This window comes from Hemiscyllium ocellatum, chromosome 3 (genome assembly GCF_020745735.1).
Source record: "Hemiscyllium ocellatum isolate sHemOce1 chromosome 3, sHemOce1.pat.X.cur, whole genome shotgun sequence".
Classification (NCBI taxonomy): Eukaryota; Metazoa; Chordata; class Chondrichthyes; order Orectolobiformes; family Hemiscylliidae; genus Hemiscyllium; species Hemiscyllium ocellatum.
In genome coordinates, this window is record NC_083403.1 from 107623250 (window position 1) to 107641173 (window position 17924).

The 17924-nt window shown below is 38.5% G+C and overlaps 1 protein-coding gene across 1 annotated transcript in view; it reads right to left on the reverse strand.

The window, feature by feature from the left end:
- LOC132835855 (pecanex-like protein 1) overlaps positions 1-17924 on the reverse strand; it is a 276852-nt gene that overhangs the window by 60932 nt on the left and 197996 nt on the right. The window contains exons 23-26 of the mRNA XM_060854954.1: positions 15339-15447; positions 10297-10426; positions 8208-8266; positions 5001-5216 (exon numbers count right to left, since the gene is read on the reverse strand). Of these exons, the coding sequence (XP_060710937.1) occupies positions 5001-5216; positions 8208-8266; positions 10297-10426; positions 15339-15447 (514 nt within the window). The remainder of the gene's footprint in view (positions 1-5000; positions 5217-8207; positions 8267-10296; positions 10427-15338; positions 15448-17924) is intronic.

A 17924-nucleotide genomic window follows, 5' to 3' on the forward strand; every position in this document is an offset into this window, starting at 1 on the left:
CTCAGAGTTGCGACCCTCACAACACATTAGTTCACACACCAGGATGTCAAACCACTAATGCACATTGAACAGGGTAGAAGCTCAACTTTAATCCCTGTATTCTATTTATTCTTGAAAGGGGGAAATTCAATTATATCTTTTGCCCAGAATGCTGTCTTTTTTTAAAACCATCATGTTTGAAGTCTAGGATATTCCATGGAGATCTCAAATTTAGTTGGAGTGCTTTGAAACTTCTTTGAAACCTTGTCAGGTGTAACATTCTAGATTCTCCCTCTCCAGGGAGCCACTGAATTTACATCTGTGGTCAAATTTTTACTGAACATTTTTTTAAAAATATTGCAATTAAAATTTAATATGTCCCTATGTAATAGATTTTTTGGTCAACGGTCTTTGGCAGTAATATACAAATATAAAGAATTGTAGAATGCCTACAGTGTGGAAAGAAGGCATTCAGTCCATCGAGTCTGCATCGGTCCTCCGAACAGCATCTCAGCCAAACCCAGTTCCTACCATAACTCTGAAGCTCCGCATTTTTATCATGGCTAATCCACCTACATATCCCATGACACTATGGACCATTTAGCATGGCCAATCCACATATCCTGCACATCTTTTGACTGTGGGAGCAGCACCCAGAGTAAACCCACGCAGACACAGGCTGACTGTCTATGTGGAGTTTGCACATTCACTCGAGGCTGAATTGAATCTAGGTCCCTAGCACGGTGAGGTAGCAGTGCTAACCACTTAGCCATTGTGTTGCCCATATTGTAAATTTGTTGGAAGTAAATTCAACAATATTTGTCAGAATATATGCACCACGTATTTTCAATTTGTTACTTATGTAATAATAATAATGTTAATAATAAAATATTTAATACCAGTGCACTAAGAAGACAGTGACAGGATTAGACAGAGTCAACATGGATTTGAAAAAGGGAAGTCATGCTTGACAAATTTACTGAAATTCTTCAAGGATGTAACTAGTAGTGTTGACAAAGGGAAATCAGTGGATGTGGCTTACTTGGACTTTTGGAAGGCATTCGATGAGGTCCCACTTAAGAGATTAGCAAATGAAATTAACTGCATGGAATCAGGGGTAGTGTACTGACATGCATAAGGTCTGGGTGGTGGACAGGAAACAAAACCCAGGAATAAACTGTTTATTTTCTAAGTGGCAGCCAGTGAGCACTAGGATACTACAAGAATCAGTGCTTGGATCACAGCCATTCACTGAGTGACTGGGCAAATACGTGGCAGATCAAGTATAATATGGATAAATATGACATTATCCACTTTGATAGCAAAATGACGAAGGCAGATTATTATCCAAATGATGACAGATTGAGAAAGGGAGAGGTGCATTGAGACTTGGGTTTACTTGTATACCAGTTGCTGAAAGGATGTGTACAGGCGCAGAAGACAAATGGTATGTCGGCCTTCATAACAAGAGAATTTGAGGACAAGAGCAGGGATGTCTGGCTGCAATCATACAGGCCTTGGTGAGACCACCACAGCTGGATTAGGGTGTGCAGTTTTGGCCTCTTTATCTCAGGAAAGATGCTCTAGCTATGCAGGGAGTATAACAAAGACTTACTAGACGGATTCCTGGGATAGTAGGACTGATATATAAAGAGATAATGGATCGAGTAAGACGATTTGCATTGGAGGTTAGAAAAAGAGGAGGGATCTCATAGAAGCCTATAAAATTCGAACAGGATTAGGTAGGGTAGAGGCAGGAAGGATTTTCCTGATGTGTGAGGAATCTAGAACCAGAGGTCACAGTCTTAAGGATGGACCATTTAGAACTGCGATGAGGAGAATTTTCTTCACCCAGAGCATGATGAGCCTGTGGAATTTTCTGCCACACAAAGCTATTGAGGGCAAAACATGGATTTTGTTTTTAAGAAAGTTACAGGTATGGTTCTCAGGGCTAAAGGGATCAAAGAGTAAGGGGGCAAAAGCTGGAACAAGGTACTGAGTAGGATGTTCAGCCATGATCATACTGAACGGCAGAATGGTCTAATCTTGTTCTTACTTTCTATGTTGGTATGTTACTTGTCACAGTGTAATTTGAAATTCTGGGTAATAGTGGAACACATTTCTTTGTAGAATCCCTACAATGTGGACACAGGCCATTTGGCCCAACAAGTCCACACCGCCCCTCCGAAGAGTCACCCATCCAGAACGTTCCCTACCCTATTATTCTATATTTACTCCTTACTATTGCACCTTACCTACACACCCCTGAATGCTATGGGCAATTTAGCATGGCCAATTCATTTAACCTGCACATCTTTGGATTATGGGAGGAAACCAGAGCACCCGGAGGAAACCCACGCAGACACAGGGAGAATGTGCAAACTCCACACAAACAGTTGCCTGATGCTGGAATTGAACCAGGGTCCCTGGCGCTATGGGGCAGCAATGTTAGCCGCAATTTCTTCTCCTAAAATTTATTGCAATCTAATATATAAAAATAACAATTAAATTGATATAGTACCTTATCGCCTTCTCAAAAAATCCAGAAGTGCTTACATTAATTAATTAATTGTGAGTCTCCAACCATTGGAATGCTGGTAAATACAATATCCACACAGCAAGATCCCACAAACTGCAAATGCGATGAATGACCATTAAGCTGAGTACACAAAATTCTCATGCCATGCCTTTGGTGTTTTATAATGGTCTCTTTAAATGTCACACATGATGCTTCTCAAACGATGACAACTCTATTTAGTGCAAATTACACATACAGGAGTAAGGCACTAATAATTTCTGTCAAGGTTTCCCAGATCCTCTCCCAAACAGTCGTCATTAAATTATTATCAATCCTATCACTTTCATTGCCCTAGGTTACTGCAAGTGTTTTTTGTAAATGCAATTTTTTTCTTTTATTTTTATATAATGGGTTTCTACAACAAAGACTGTTTGTCTGACTGAATCCAGATTGTTTTTTCAGTGTTTAAAAGCTTCTTGACCGATTAAACAGTTTTGATAGCTTACTCTTGTTTGCTCAATTTTGATGCTTCTATAGCTTTTGACATTGTCACTGTGAGCAATTTGAATACTATTGTGCCTGAATTCATATCCATATTCTTGTCTGTGTGTACAAATTTATGTTCATGCCAACTGCAACCAGTGAAAATTGAAATAACTACATTAATCAATCGCCACAAATTCAATTCACTTGTGGCGGTGCCTGTACATGTGTCATATCAAATACAGTTTTGGGGACATGATTCACTACCAATGCTTGCTAGAGCAGGTCAACCATCATCCCCCCAGTGAAGACTGGGGAGCATTCTCTCCCAGACAACCTAATCCCTATCACCAGCTATACATATGAGAGACGTGTTTAGATCGACTCCTAGTCTTTCCAACGCACATCATATTTTTTGCAGAAGGTAATGGTTCTGAAAGGGTTAGGGTTCATGGTATATCTGCTCCACCCATTCCATTGATGTCATACACACACTATGGATGGACACAAGGAGTTCTACTGTAGCTTTCAGAAGGAGCAGATGTATCTGTACCAGCTCCATAAGGTCCTAGTAGTTATGCCTGACCAAATGTAGTGGTACTAACTGCTGTTATGCAACAAAGCTTCTTGTTGTCTAAGAACAGTGACTCTTCTGTAGATAATCTGTAATGGTGTATTCTATATTACTAAATAGGTCCAAGGCAAAGTAAAGACAGGGGAATGGTTGCAGCGAACTACCTCAAACAACGTCATCTAGTACTACTTGCAGAAAGAGGTAGCATATACTTGTCTGAAGTGACTTGTCTGAAATTGCTAATTACAGATGCACTTAAATGCTAAAGAATTCACAAAACCACACATATCTGAATCAGAACCATTACATTATTATTTGTATCTTTGGATTAATTTTTATTCCTCATTTCCTGCCAAGTCATAAATAAATAAGATAACAAATATTCAACCTGCTAAAATCCAACATTAAGGACTATGTAATGTAGGTACCAAATTGGAACATTCAATCTAATTCTCTACTCATCTTATTGTTTACTAATCTGTATCACAAAAATATGATAAAAAATAATTAAATATGTAAACTCAGAATAAAATATGGCATAAAAATGTTTGGAAAGACATCCAATATTTACCTCTCAATTCAGCAGCAATGAAATCATGAAATTTACCATTAAAACACAATGTGATAATTAAACGGAAGGCAAGGCAGTCTCAGTGACAGCTTGAGGTTGGTAGCATGGGATTTTTTATGGCTACTAGTGCAGATGTCTGCAGAATATTAACATAATTCAAAATATAGACATCCATAAAAATAATTGAATGTTTATGTAAAGGCAATTAAAGAATTGCATTTAGATTGAGCCTGTCATAGCTTCAGGACATAGCAAAGTGCTTAATAATCAAGTCTAAATTCTAGTAAATTTTACTGTAATGTCACAATACTATAAACAATTTGTGCACAGCAAGGTGAAATACCAGATAGTGAATTATATCCGCAATATTCATGGCTGCTACAGATCCAGAAAATCCCTAACCAACAGGTTAAAACATGGTACCTCAAGAACACCCTAAAGACTTTAAAATGCATATTCTTTTATCTTCTCTTTGTATTGAATACTATCCTTTTTTAAGATTGTACTTGTATTTGCGTGTTTGATGTTATTATCTTATTATTTTTCTCAGGGTTAGCAAGTAATAAAATTGCTCCTTCTTTCGTGCAATCAAACTTCAAAATTATCTCCCGATTTGTTCTGGTGAGCTAATTAAATAAATTTTAATTTGAGTGATGCATAGCCTCATACTAAAATGAACATTTAATCTTTGCTGTGTCAGCCAAGAAGTTTGAAAAGTAGGGTACTAATTCATCCCTCCCCACCAGTTGTAAAAATCATATCAAAGCAACTGATCTCTAGTTAAATGTCTTTTCCTCCCAAATCTACTACATGTGTCAACAAGCCTCAATTTGCCTATACAATCCCACTCTGATTTTACGAAGACTGGAGCTTACCTCTGAACTCAAGTCCTCTGAGCTGAAAAGTTACAAGGCCGTTGCCAATTTCTACCAAATGAACAAGGGCATTGAGGTAATCTGAGGCCAAGATGAAGCAGTCACCCGTGCTGTAGCTTCCCCAGCGACCCAGGATCAAGTCACCACACAAGCTCTGCTGCAGCGACCTTGTTAAATGCTCGTAGAAGATGGAGTTTAAATTGTTATCATCAGCCCCTGGATGTGCAAACACCAAATGGAAGAATTAATTTTCAAGCCTGGGGTTGAAATAGAATAAATAATGTCACTGAACCATGTTGTAAACATATTGAACAATGCTTATTATTGGCTAATATTTGTGCACATACAACTTATCCGTTCAGTGCGTTGGCTGGCAACTGGACAGCAGGAATTCTGGAGGTGAATAGACTGTGTTATCTTTACCAACCTTTCACCTTAAAACCCACATAAGAAATTTACTTTATTTACTTAGGAACATACAGCTCAGAAATTAGACATTTAGCCCAACCTTTCCATGTTGGTGTTAATGTTATACATGAGCCTTCGTTCACCTAATTTCCTAAATTCTTATAATCATATCTTTTATTCTTCTCTCCCTCATATACTTTTCCCGCGTTCCATAAATATATTAATGCTTTTTACCTCAAAGACGTCAAAGCAAATTTCACATTTCTCTCATTCTCGTGGTAAAGGCATTTCTCATGAATCCCTATTGGATTTATTAGTGAGGACCTTATCACTATAGGCTCTAAGTTCAGTCTCCTGCAGAAGCAGAAACATTTTCTCTGTGTTTACCCTATCAGCTGGCTTCTCAACCTTCCTTTTTTGGGAGTAAATAGCTCGAATCTGTTCAGTCATTCCCGGTAGTATAACCTTTCAGTTCTGGAATCATTTTTGTAATTTTTTTTATCATATACTGTAGAGAAATACGATTATACATAATACTCTGAGATTAGAATATGGTCCCTCAACAACAGATTCATAGTACAAAACCTGCCTGCTGCTTACTCACTCTCCCTCACCTGTCTCCCCTTTCATAGGAAGCAATGGAAGCATTGTGCTCTGCACCCATTCTTGGGCCAACTGGGGTTCTTAAGTGGCAAATTAATCACAAGCTCATGGCCTCAATCTGCTACCATTGCAATTTTACCCATAGCAGGGGAGAATCCATGCCATGCGGGTAGCCCAGTTACTTCAGCTGAATAAGTTGTTGTTGAGCAAGAGAGTGGGGACCTCCTTTGTAGACAGTCATTTGTGTCCATCAGAGGGACCCCTCCAAAGTCACAGCCTCTAAAATCCAACTGCTCCAACCCCTCAGTCTTTCTTCTCATTGGTGTCTGCCAAGAGGCCTTGCCAATAGTTTGGATTTACTTTCAGTCCAGCCTCCACCAGCTCATTTCTTTGGGGACTCGCTGTAATCCCAGTAATGAATGAAGGTGGCAATGCTGGGACTATATATGTATTGATCAGATTGGTCAGCAAATTCCTAAAGCAGTACTTTGTCCCTAAATGGGGAAAAAGTGTCCCCTTTAGCAAATCAACATCCCATCTCTCAGAAGAATGGAAGTAATAGACACTGTCACTTTCACTAACAATCAGTCATGAAGCCCTGCTTCTGTCATGGCTACTGTATATAAAGTCTCACATTCTGAACTTATAGCTTTTCCATTTAACATGCTCGATTAAAAAAGAGGAAATCCCTATCTATATTTGTCATCCTATAATTAGAACCTGCAGCCAGCAGGACTGCAACTCCTCTAGTGGAGAGGAGTGACATTGTGACATTCTGGAAGTCTTTCTGGGAGAATGTGTATTAGGTATAAGCAGGTTGAAAAAGAGTAAGTTTTGAGTTTTGTGAAACAAGAGGTTCAGCTGAACATGGCTCAGATCAGATAAGAACTTGCATTTAACAATGGGGTGCTGGAGGCAAGGGTAACAGGTTATCAAAGTGGAAATGCATTCATTACGTAGAGCCATTTAACAATATTGGAAGCATTTAGTATGTAATGTCAGTTTAACAAGGTGAAAAGTATTCATATGTGAAGCCAGCTAAGGTTAAGAACATTCATTGTGTATTAGCAGATGGCTTAATCTTTACTATTGACACTGGCTGATTGATTGGGTGACCGTTACAATCTGTATTTGCCTTATCTGGATGCTCTTCCCTGTAAAATGACGATATAATTCATTAAGAAACTGCTGTTTGAGAGAGAAGACCAGGAACCCATGTCCTTGTGCACATGGGGGAATCCTTCTCCCTCCCTCCAGGGCTTGGAATAAAGATGAAGAAGGCAAAACTACTCTATCTCCGAGTGTTTTGCTTCAACTGAGGGGGGAATGAGGCAACATCCAAAGACCACAAGATAATTTGAGTGGGAAGTGAAACAGGTCACATTGGAAACATTCTTATAAAACACTGTTTGGCCTCAGTTGGACCTTTGTGTTCAATTTAAGCATCACACTTTTGAACGGATGGTAACGGTGATGGGGAGGGTGCAAAGGAGTTGTATAATGCCAGAACCAGGACTTCTAGGTGGCGTAGAGAAACTGGAGATGCTGGGCTTGCTTCCTTTACCTTGGAAAAAGGTTAAGAGGAGATTTAGTAGAGGTATTCAGAAATATTAAAGGTTTTGGTAGAATAGGTGGGAAGAAACTTTCCAACTGGCAGGAGGGTCATTAAGTAGCGGGTAGATATTAAAAGTAATTGGCAGGAAAATCCAACACAGCAGATTATCATGACCTGGAACTGATTGCTCGAAAGGGTAATAGAAGTAGATCCAACAGAATTTTCAATGGGGAATTTACTAAAAAAAAATCTTTTCAACAAATCTGCAAGGCTATGGACGAAGAGAGGTATGTAAACACAATTGGATAGCTCTCTCAAAGAATTAATATTTGCATAATGGCTGAATGGCCTCCTCAGAGCCACATCATTCTATGATGCAGAAAGTAGCCACTTTTGAATTAGGGCTGAGACTCATTATTGAAAGAGAACAGAAAGAGTTTTATCTGAAATTTATCTCAGAATGCGTTAAGATTGACACTTTCTGAAACAGCATCTCTCACCTCAAGGAGCACAGAATTCACAGGAACATTTCATTCTTGCTGTGATTATATTTTTAGGGGCTAGCCAAACCCATCATATCAAAGTCTGCACTACAATGCCAAGGGAAGCTAACTGCAGTTGTACTATCTTTTTCTACTTACCAGTACTTCTGTTTATCTGTGAATCCAGTCTCGTATTTGAATGATCCACCCGTTTGGTGCTGAAAAAAAGCCATAAACAATTGTATAAACTTTGAAAATTACCTGCTGACTGTACATTTTATTGACCACAGTGTGATAACTAAGTGTACAGACGAAGAGGGACAGCTCCAACAATAACTGGACCAATACAAAGAGACATAATTCAGGGATATTTTAAAACCATATATTTTGTCCTTTACACATTTTCATTTGTAATTCTGCTTTCATACCTATGATTGGAACTTCCTATCAAACCATTTAATGCTATAATTAGAACCTGCTGCACCGTCTCCATTGGCAGGAGAGTACAATTACAACATGACAGTTTGCATATGGAGTTCCCATTGTATACATGATCTCAGAAATGTATAAGCTAAAGTTTTAGAGAGGTGTTTGCAGATTATTAATAATTTATAGATGCATTGCTCACCACAAACTTTATTTCCAAGTTTTATTTGTCATTAAAACGCAGGCAAAGAGGGGATTATCAAACAATTTTAACTGACATTTCAAATTTGGTCGCTATCACACTGACAGTTTCCCCATACTTTTGTTTTCTCCTTCTCTCCTGCAGTTGTTGACTACTTGACGTGAGATGATTTCTATAGCCATTTCTGCAGTACGTCACATCCAGAACTCAATCTTCACGTTCAACAGCAAGAATTGGCATACTATTTATCACAGTCAAACCCAAACTTATTTTTTTCCTGAATTGTGTACATATGTGCATCTTCAATAATCACTGAAAAAAAAAGCATTTGGGAGCAGGAACCAATATTAATTTCCCACATCTAGCTTTAGTCACAAAGTCATTACCTAGTCCCACAGTCATTATCTAGGTTCAGGTTAGTCATCTCAATGTAAACTGAGAACGGAACCTGGGATTAATAGGTTTTACATGTTGTAATGCATTGGAGATATACAATGTAATATGTTAAATTTAAACAGATTTTCCTACTGTCTGCACAAGAGTGAAAGGGTTAAATCTTCCTTTAAAATTTCTAAAGTAATTGAGGAATTACAATGTCAACCATACCAAACATAATCACAACATATATTGTAATATTTTAGGAAAGTGAGAGTGTATGATAGAGCAAATAAAGATAAATTATTTTCCTTGGGTTGAAATCTAGAGAACATTTGATTTATTACTGTCACATGTATTAAGGAAGAGTGAAAAGTGTGGTCTTACATGCTTTACAGACAGCTCGTACTATACTCGTGCATCATGGTAACAGAGCAGACAGCTGCTGAGAAGGTGCAGAGAGAGATCAACATTAACATTAAAGTTGTCTATTCAAAAGTCTGATAACTGCAGGGAAGAAGCTGTTATTGAATCTATTTGTACATATATATAAACTTCTGCCCAACAGGAGAAGGTGGAAGAGAGTATGTGTGGGGTCTTCGATTATGTTGGCCACTTTTCTGATGCAGCAAAAAGTGTAGATGAAGTCAATGTACGGGAGGCTGGTTTATGTGATGGACTGGGCTGTGTGTGCAACTCTCTGTAGCTTATTTCAGTCTTGGGAAGAGCAGTTGCTATATCATGCTGTGACGCATCCAGATGGGAAGGTGAATCTATTAATTGGGCACATAGAAATTGGTCATTGGCAAAAGAACGAGAGGGAAGATGGGCAGAATTTCTTTGCACAGTGGGTTATGTTGATCTGTAATGTACTGCTTGAGTGTGTGGTAGAACCAAATGCAATAGTCACTATTAAAAGAAAATTTGATAATATTTAAACAAAAGGAAAGAGTAGGGGTATCTTATTTGGACAGTTTTTTCAAACAGGTGACATACATACAATGGACTAAGTGGCTTCCTTCAGTGCTGTAGGATTTTATGAAAGAATTCAGATGGTCTTAAACTAATTGTCCATTCGTAGTCTTCACTGCCAATCTCACTGCTCTTAATTCCAACTTTGCAGCCTGACCAGAGAAGTGGGTGAGGGGTGAAGTTGCCCAAATGATGACAAGGGGGAAGAGAGGAAGGACACTTTCTGCAACTGATCAAAGCAATCAAACAATCTTCAAAATGAAATCTTCTTACTTATAATTCCTCTCCCAGAACTTTACTGGTCTAGCGTAGGACATCATGAAAATGGCACTACCAAGGAATGGAGCAAGAGGAGTGGAAAAAAGTGACGATACAAGAGCTTGAATGAACAGCATAGCTGAATCTGAAGTCATGCAGTTAAGGAAATGATTTCATAGTTCCTGTGCAAGCGATGTAGATATTTAACTAAACGTGACACTGGTGATCTGACACATTGATTGATATACTAGTGACTGGCTACTAGTGAAACCTTAGACCCAAATTTAAAGTTTAAGGGCTTTTAAAGGTCAGCCGGCGGAGTGTTTTATTGTATAGATTTATATTATAAACTCTTACTTCCCTAATCAAAGTTATAGCTTCTACAACAAGTCAAGCCTGCCTCAGAATTAGAAGGCTATGTGCATAAGCTTCACTTCAGTTAATGGAGCACAGAATTCAGGGACACATCATTAATAATAGTACTGAAGAAGTGCTGCAATGATTGAGATGCTATCTTTTAAATAACACATTAAACCAAGGCCCCTCTCAGGTGAATGAACGATTTCGCATAGTACTATTTTGAAAAGCAATAGGGGAGTTCTCATATCTGGTCAATACTTGTTCTTATTGCTAAAACCGATTATCCAATCTTTATTACATTGCTGTTTGTGGAGCACTGCTTTGTGCAAATTAACCACTGTGTTTCCTACATTACAATAGTGATAATATTTCAAAAATAGCATGAGCTATTCCAAAGTTCTGAAAAGTGCTGTGTAAATGTTTCTTTCCTCCAGCAATTGATCTTTTATGTCTGTCACCATGAAGTTCTCCAAGGTTCTATCCTTAACCCTCTCCCTTTTTCACATTTACGTGTTGATCCTCGGTAATATAATTCAAAAAGGCATCAAATTCCTCTCCACCAACTCTCCTTGTCCCTCACTGTCTCTGATTTATCACACTGTCCAACATCCAGATTTGGAGAGTCACAATTTCCTCCCATTAAGCATTGGAAAATCATAGCCATTATTTTTGATCCCTTCTACAAACTATATCTCTTTGCTGTTGACTACATCTCTCTCCCTGGTCAGTGAATCAGGTTGAACAAGACTGTTCACAGCCTCAACATTCTATTTGATTCTGACCTGTACTTTAAAGTCGTAGGCAAATGCCAAAATTGTTCATTTCTATTTTTGTAACATTGCTTGCCTCCAAGCTGCCTCGAGTCACAAATTCCTCATCCATGTCTTTTGTAACTCTTGACCTGACTGTTCAATGATCTCCGGCTAAGGCCCCTTTTCTTCCACTCTCTATAAAGTATCACCCATCAAGTCTCTGCTGCCATAACCTATTTTAATTTGTAGAGTATTCTATACTTTATTGACCAGCAATATTAGCTGTCAGTACCTTGCAAAATGATTTGATTTATAATGGCAAAATTTTGCATTGAAATGTACAACATTGCATTCTTTAACAAAGTTGGGTTAGTGTTCCTTTAAGGTAGAAAATTCTAAATAGTCTATAAACAAAGCTTTGGTGTACTTAGAAATGCTGGTTGGAAAAAATACTCATGGCTCCTAGCTAAGAATCTCACAGCAGTTTAAGATTGACTTGCCTCTGTGATAATGTAGGACATCTGGAGTGTGATTGCACATTTATCACGGGACTGGGAATTGTGTCATCGTGTTAACAGATATCTCATCCCAATGTTAGCATAAGTTAGGTCAACTATAACCAAAAAAAAATGACTGAAGCTAATTAATATTTCTTTTTAGGAAAAAAGAATCCACATTTATGTTAAACCTAATTTGTGTTAGCCTAGTGTTTTAAAGTATACGATTGTGAAGGGCAATTACACAGCATGATCCAATGTAAAATGGTATGATGAATGATCAAATATACCATATTTTAATGTGTTGGATTGCAGCAGCAATTGTAGGAACTCCCTAATCATCTTCATATAGTGTAATGGAACAGCCAGGCAGGATCTCAATTTCACTTCTCTTTATAAAAATGGAATTTCTGAAAGAGTTTTTTCAGTACTGCCTCACAGACATTACAGTGCTATCGAAGTAGTGCCCCTCAGACACTAGTGCACACTCTCAGTACTCCACAGTGCACAGTGCAATGCTGTCTCAGTACTGCCATTTATGACATCAGAGCGCTCCCTCAGCATTGAGTCTCTGACACTGAAGTGCATGCTCAATACTAATCCTTCAGCATTGCAGTGCTTCATCAGTATTGCTGTGCTTCATTAGTATTGCTGCTCTAATAGTGATGGATGCATAGATACTGTTCCTCCGACAATGGGCATGGTAGTATTGAGAAAACATTATGCAGTGCAGCTGCCCTTCATTAGATTAGATTAGATTACTTACAGTGTGGAAACAGGCCCTTCGGCCCAACAAGTCCACACCGACCCGCCGAAGCGCAACCCACCCATACCCCTACATATACCCCTTACCTAACACTACGGGCAATTTAGCATGGCCAATTCACCTGACCCGCACATCTTTGGACTGTGGGAGGAAACCGGAGCACCCGGAGGAAACCCACGCAGACAAGGGGAGAACGTGCAAACTCCACACAGTCAGTCGCCTGAGGCGGGAATTGAACCCACGTCCCTGGCGCTGTGAGGGAGCAGTGCTAACCACTGTGCCACTGTGCCGCCCCACTGCAAGTTAGAGAAAGATCAGTGCTGCATTGGCAATCAAAACCCTTTGACTCAGAGGGCAGAATGCTATGTATGGAGCCAAACCGACAAGGATCAACTTTTATATATTTTTTGTTATAAAGGTGATTACAAAACTAATGCCCACAATGAATGGAATTGATCTACTGATGTGAATTAAGAAGGTAAAAGGTCTGTGGTGAAATCAATGCTTTACACACATGAACTCAGTCTCAGAAAGGCCATTCAGGCCTGAGATAAGGAGGAATTTCTTCAGGAGGTGGTTAATCCATGGAGTTTTCTCATGAATGATAAGTCATTCAGTATATTCAAGGCAAAGGTCAATAGATTTCTAGATATTAAATTAACCAAGGGAGATGGAGATTGTGCAAGAAAATTATGTTGAAGTAAAAGATTAACCATAGTATACTAGAATGGTAGATGAGGCGCAAGAGACAGAAGGGCCTATTCCTGCTCCTATTTCTGATCAACCTGGGTGTAGGTAATGAATGCAAAATTCCTCAAATACCTTCTGCTCTACGTAGGTTTCCTTGCCTTACCAAGTTGCCTTGTATTACCAAAGTAATTTGAATGCTAGCTTTTTACAATCCATGCTTAAGAAGCTCCAAACCCCTCTGTGCTGCAACCTTCTGCAATCTCTCTCCATTTAGTTAATTTTCAGGTACTTCTTTTTTTTAAATCAAAGTGCATAACCTCTCACTTTTGCCAAATTATATTCTATCTGCCAGAGTTTTGCCAAAATTCTTAACCTGTCTATATCCATCTGAAGGCTCCCTGTGTCATCTTAGCTGTTTGTCTTTCCACCGATTTTTGTGCATCTGCAAGTTGGTGATAGTACATGCATGTCCATCATTCCAGTCATTAACGTATATTTAAATAATTGTAGCTCCAGCACACAGCCATGTGGCACACCACTAGTTGCTGGATGAGAATGCACCTCCTTTATCCAAAGTTTGTATCTTTTATTGGTTAATAAATCCTCTATAAATATTAATAATCTACATCCAACACTTATCTTATTAAGTAGCCTTATGTAGGGTACCTTAGCAAACACCTTTTGGAAAACCAAAAATATTATATCTACTGGCTACATTTGATCTACCTTGCATCTTACTTTTTCGAAGAATTCTAAGAACATTATCAGTCATGATTTCCTCTCAAGCCAGTGCACAAAAGTTGTAATTTTTTAAATTAAAAAAACTTAGTTAGGCACAGAGTTCTAAACTCAGTGTTGCTGTCAGCATCCTACAACCCTACAATTCTTTGTCAGATGTAAAACTCATTTTTATGAAGAACTCCAGATTCATTTTAAATCCCTAGCACTGATAAGATTCCCAGCTCCATTACATCATCACCATTGGATATCATCCTGAAATGTAAGCTGTTTCTTTCTTACAGCACGGGATCATTTCTGTATACAAACCTGAACAGAAAATACTTTTGCAGAATTTCAGATAAAATGGTTTTGATTTCCTTCTTTTTGTTTCACGTGTGCACACATGCACGTGCCATTTAAAGCAGCAGTCTTGTCAGAACAGCATAATTAAGCACAGTAAATAAAGCATAGTTAGACAGCTATTTTTAGTGCTTTGTGTCAAATTCTGAAGATCATTAGCCTAGAATTTGCTGCAATTTGAATCTCATGACATCAGACATTTTCATGTACTCTTCATTCATGAGGTGTATTAAAATCAAATCAGATACAGAATTAAATATACAGAGGGAAAGGAAGATTGGATCGAGACCAAGAGAAAAGGCACAGAGACAGAAAAGGAAGAAAAAGCATTTACAATGTCCGATATCTAGAATCCTTTCTAAACAACAATTTAGCAGAAAAGTCATGACTTAATCTGTTCAATTCCATACAGGGAGGTCAAGTGACATTGCGGAAGTATAAATCTGCTCATTAAAAAGGTACTAGTGCTTTTAAATAGGAGGTAATTATTAGCAATTTCATGAAACTCAGGGTGAATTTGAGGGTGAACTTGCTTTTGTTTTGCAAAAGCTGCGAAAATCAACTTTCATCTCATGATGTAACCTCTTCTCATCACAGGTTTCTGGGTTTTCCCACACATTAACAAAAGCAAGCGCCATTGATGTCACCATCAATTCTCAGCTAAGTTTGAGTCACTGTTTGGTTTCTGACCAACTTTTTAAGATTGATTACTGTTGAAGTGTTACAGAGTTTAAAACCGCTACAAGCTACATTTTAACACCTTCCGGTAGTAGTAAAGTGGTAGCAATTTTTATCTGAATTGTTTTGCTTAATACTGATGTAAACAGCTCCTTTTCCGATATTCAGTTTTTTTGAGATAATCTTGCATCCATCCAGACACTTCAACTCAATTAAGCAGATTCAAAAGGATACGAGGTACAGAAAAGGGATGTGCAAAAGCATGGAAGGCTGAACCCCAAGCGATCTGCCAAGGGGCAATGTAGGTCATAATAAACTGAAGCTTGAGCAGCAAGTCCCACAGCTAGACATGAAAAGAAAGAATATTTATCAAGATTGCATCATAATCACTGACACAAGAAGGATTTCCATTTAAAATTCATTGCAGCACTCCATAAACTGCCTTGTGCTCCCTGTATCCACACTGAAATGTGATATTTAAAAATACAATAAGACAACATGGAGAATTTACATTTTTACCATTTTTTAAATAGTGAAGTATTTTGGCAATTAAAAGACAAGGGTTAAATAAGATAATTGATAGAATCAAATTAAAATATTGAGCACAATCGTAGAGAAATTGAGAAAATCTGGTACTTGTTCAATTTCAATGACAGAATATTCTGTAAGATTCACTTATCTATTGTGATTTCTTAGGTAATATCCAAACTGTTCAGTTTCTGCTTGGTTTGAATTTCATTATATGTTTCTTTTAGAAAGCTTACTCTCATTTTGTAACTTGTGTGGTTTTATTTTAAAAATAGTTAAGATTATAATTTTCTTGATAAGTACCTGTCAGACAGGGAGGAAGTTGTTGAGCGAGGGAGCCATGGTTTACTAAGGAAGTTGAAGCTTTTGTCAAGAGGAAGGAAGCTTATGTTAGAATGAGACGTGAAGGCTCAGTTAGAATGCTTGAGAGTTACAAGTTAGCCAGGAAACACCTAAAGAGAGAACTAAGACCCAGGATGGAACATGAAAACTCATTGGTGGATAGGATCAAGAAAACCCTAAGGCTTTCTATAGGTATGTCAGGAACAAAAGAATGACTAGAGTAAAATTAGGGCCGATCAAGGATCGCAGTGGGAAGTTGTGTGTGGAATCAGAGGAGATAGAGAAAATGCTAAATGAATATTTTTCATCAATATTCACACGAGAAAAAGACAATGTTGTCAAGGATAATACTAAGATACAGGCTACTAGACTAGATGAGATTGAGGTTCACAAGGAGGTGTTGTTAGCAATTCTGGAAAATATGAAAATAGATAATTCTGGATGGGATTTATCCTAGGATTCTCTGAGAAGCCAGGGACGAGATTGCAGAGCCTTTGGCTTTGATCTTTATGTCATCATTGTCTTCAGGAATACAGCCAGAAGACTGAAGGACAGCAAATGTTGTCCCCTTCTTCAAGAAGGAGAGTAGAGGCAGTGCTGGTAATTATAGACCAGTGAGCCTTACTTTGGTTATGGGTGAAGTGTTGCAAACGGTTATAAGAGATAGGATTTCTAATCATCTGGAAAGGAATAAGTTGATTAGGAATAGTCAACATGGTTTTGTGAAGAGTAGGTTGTGCCTCACAAACTTTATTGAGTGCTTTGAGAAGGTGACCAAACAGGTGGATGAGGGTAATGCAGTTGATGTGGTGTTTTTGGATTTCAGCAAGGCATTTGATAAGGTTCATCACGGTAGGCTATTGCAGAAAATACAGAGACCTGGGATTGAGAATCATTTAGCAGTTTGGATCAGAAATTGGCTAACTGAATGAGACAGAGGGTGATGGTTGATGGGAAATGTTCATTCTGGAGTTCAGTTACTAGTAGTGTACCGTAAGGATCTGTTTTGGGGCCACTGCTGTTTGTCATTTTTATAAATGACCTAGATGGGTTAGTAAATTTGCGGATGATGCCAAGGTTGGTAGAGTTGTGGATAGTGCCAATGTTGCAGGTTACAGAGGGACATAGATAATCTGCAGAGCTGGCCTAAAGGGTGGCAAATGGAGTTGAATATGAAAAAGTGTAAGGTGATTCATTTTGAAAGGAGTAACATGAATGCAGAGTCCTGGGCTAATGGTAAGATTCCTGGCAGTGTAGATGAATACAGAGATCTCTGTGTTCATGTCCATAGATTCCCTGAAAGTTACCACCCACGTTGATAGGGCTGTTAAGGCGGCATATGGTGTTAGCTTTTATTAGTAGATGGATTGAGTTTTGCAGTCATGAGGTCATGCTGCAGCTATACAAAATTCTGGTGCAGCCGCACTTGGAGTATTCCATACAGTTCTAGTCACTGCATTATAGGAGGGATGTGGAAGCTTTGGAAAGGGTTCAGTGACAACTTACTGGGATGTTGCCTTGTATGGAAGGAGGTCTTATGAGGAAAGGTTGAGGAACTTGAGGCTGTATTTGTGAGAGGGAAGAAGGTTGAGAGATGACTTAATTGAGACATATAAAATGATCACAGGGGTAGCTAAGGTGGACAGTGAGAGCCTTTTTCCTTTGATGGTGATGGCTAGAACAAGGGGGGTCCATAGCTTTAAATTGAGGGTGAAGATATAGGATAGTAGTGGGGGCATGGAATGGCCTGCCTGCAATAGTAGTAGACTCATCAATTTTAAAGGCATTTAAGTAGTCATTGGATAGACATATGGATGAAAAGGAATAGTGTAAGATGGATGGGCTTCAGATTGGTTTCGCAGGACAAAACAACACAGAGGGCTGAAGGGCCTGTACTGCGCTGTGATGTTCTAGTTCTAATTCTAATTCTACTTCACCCTATCAACTAAC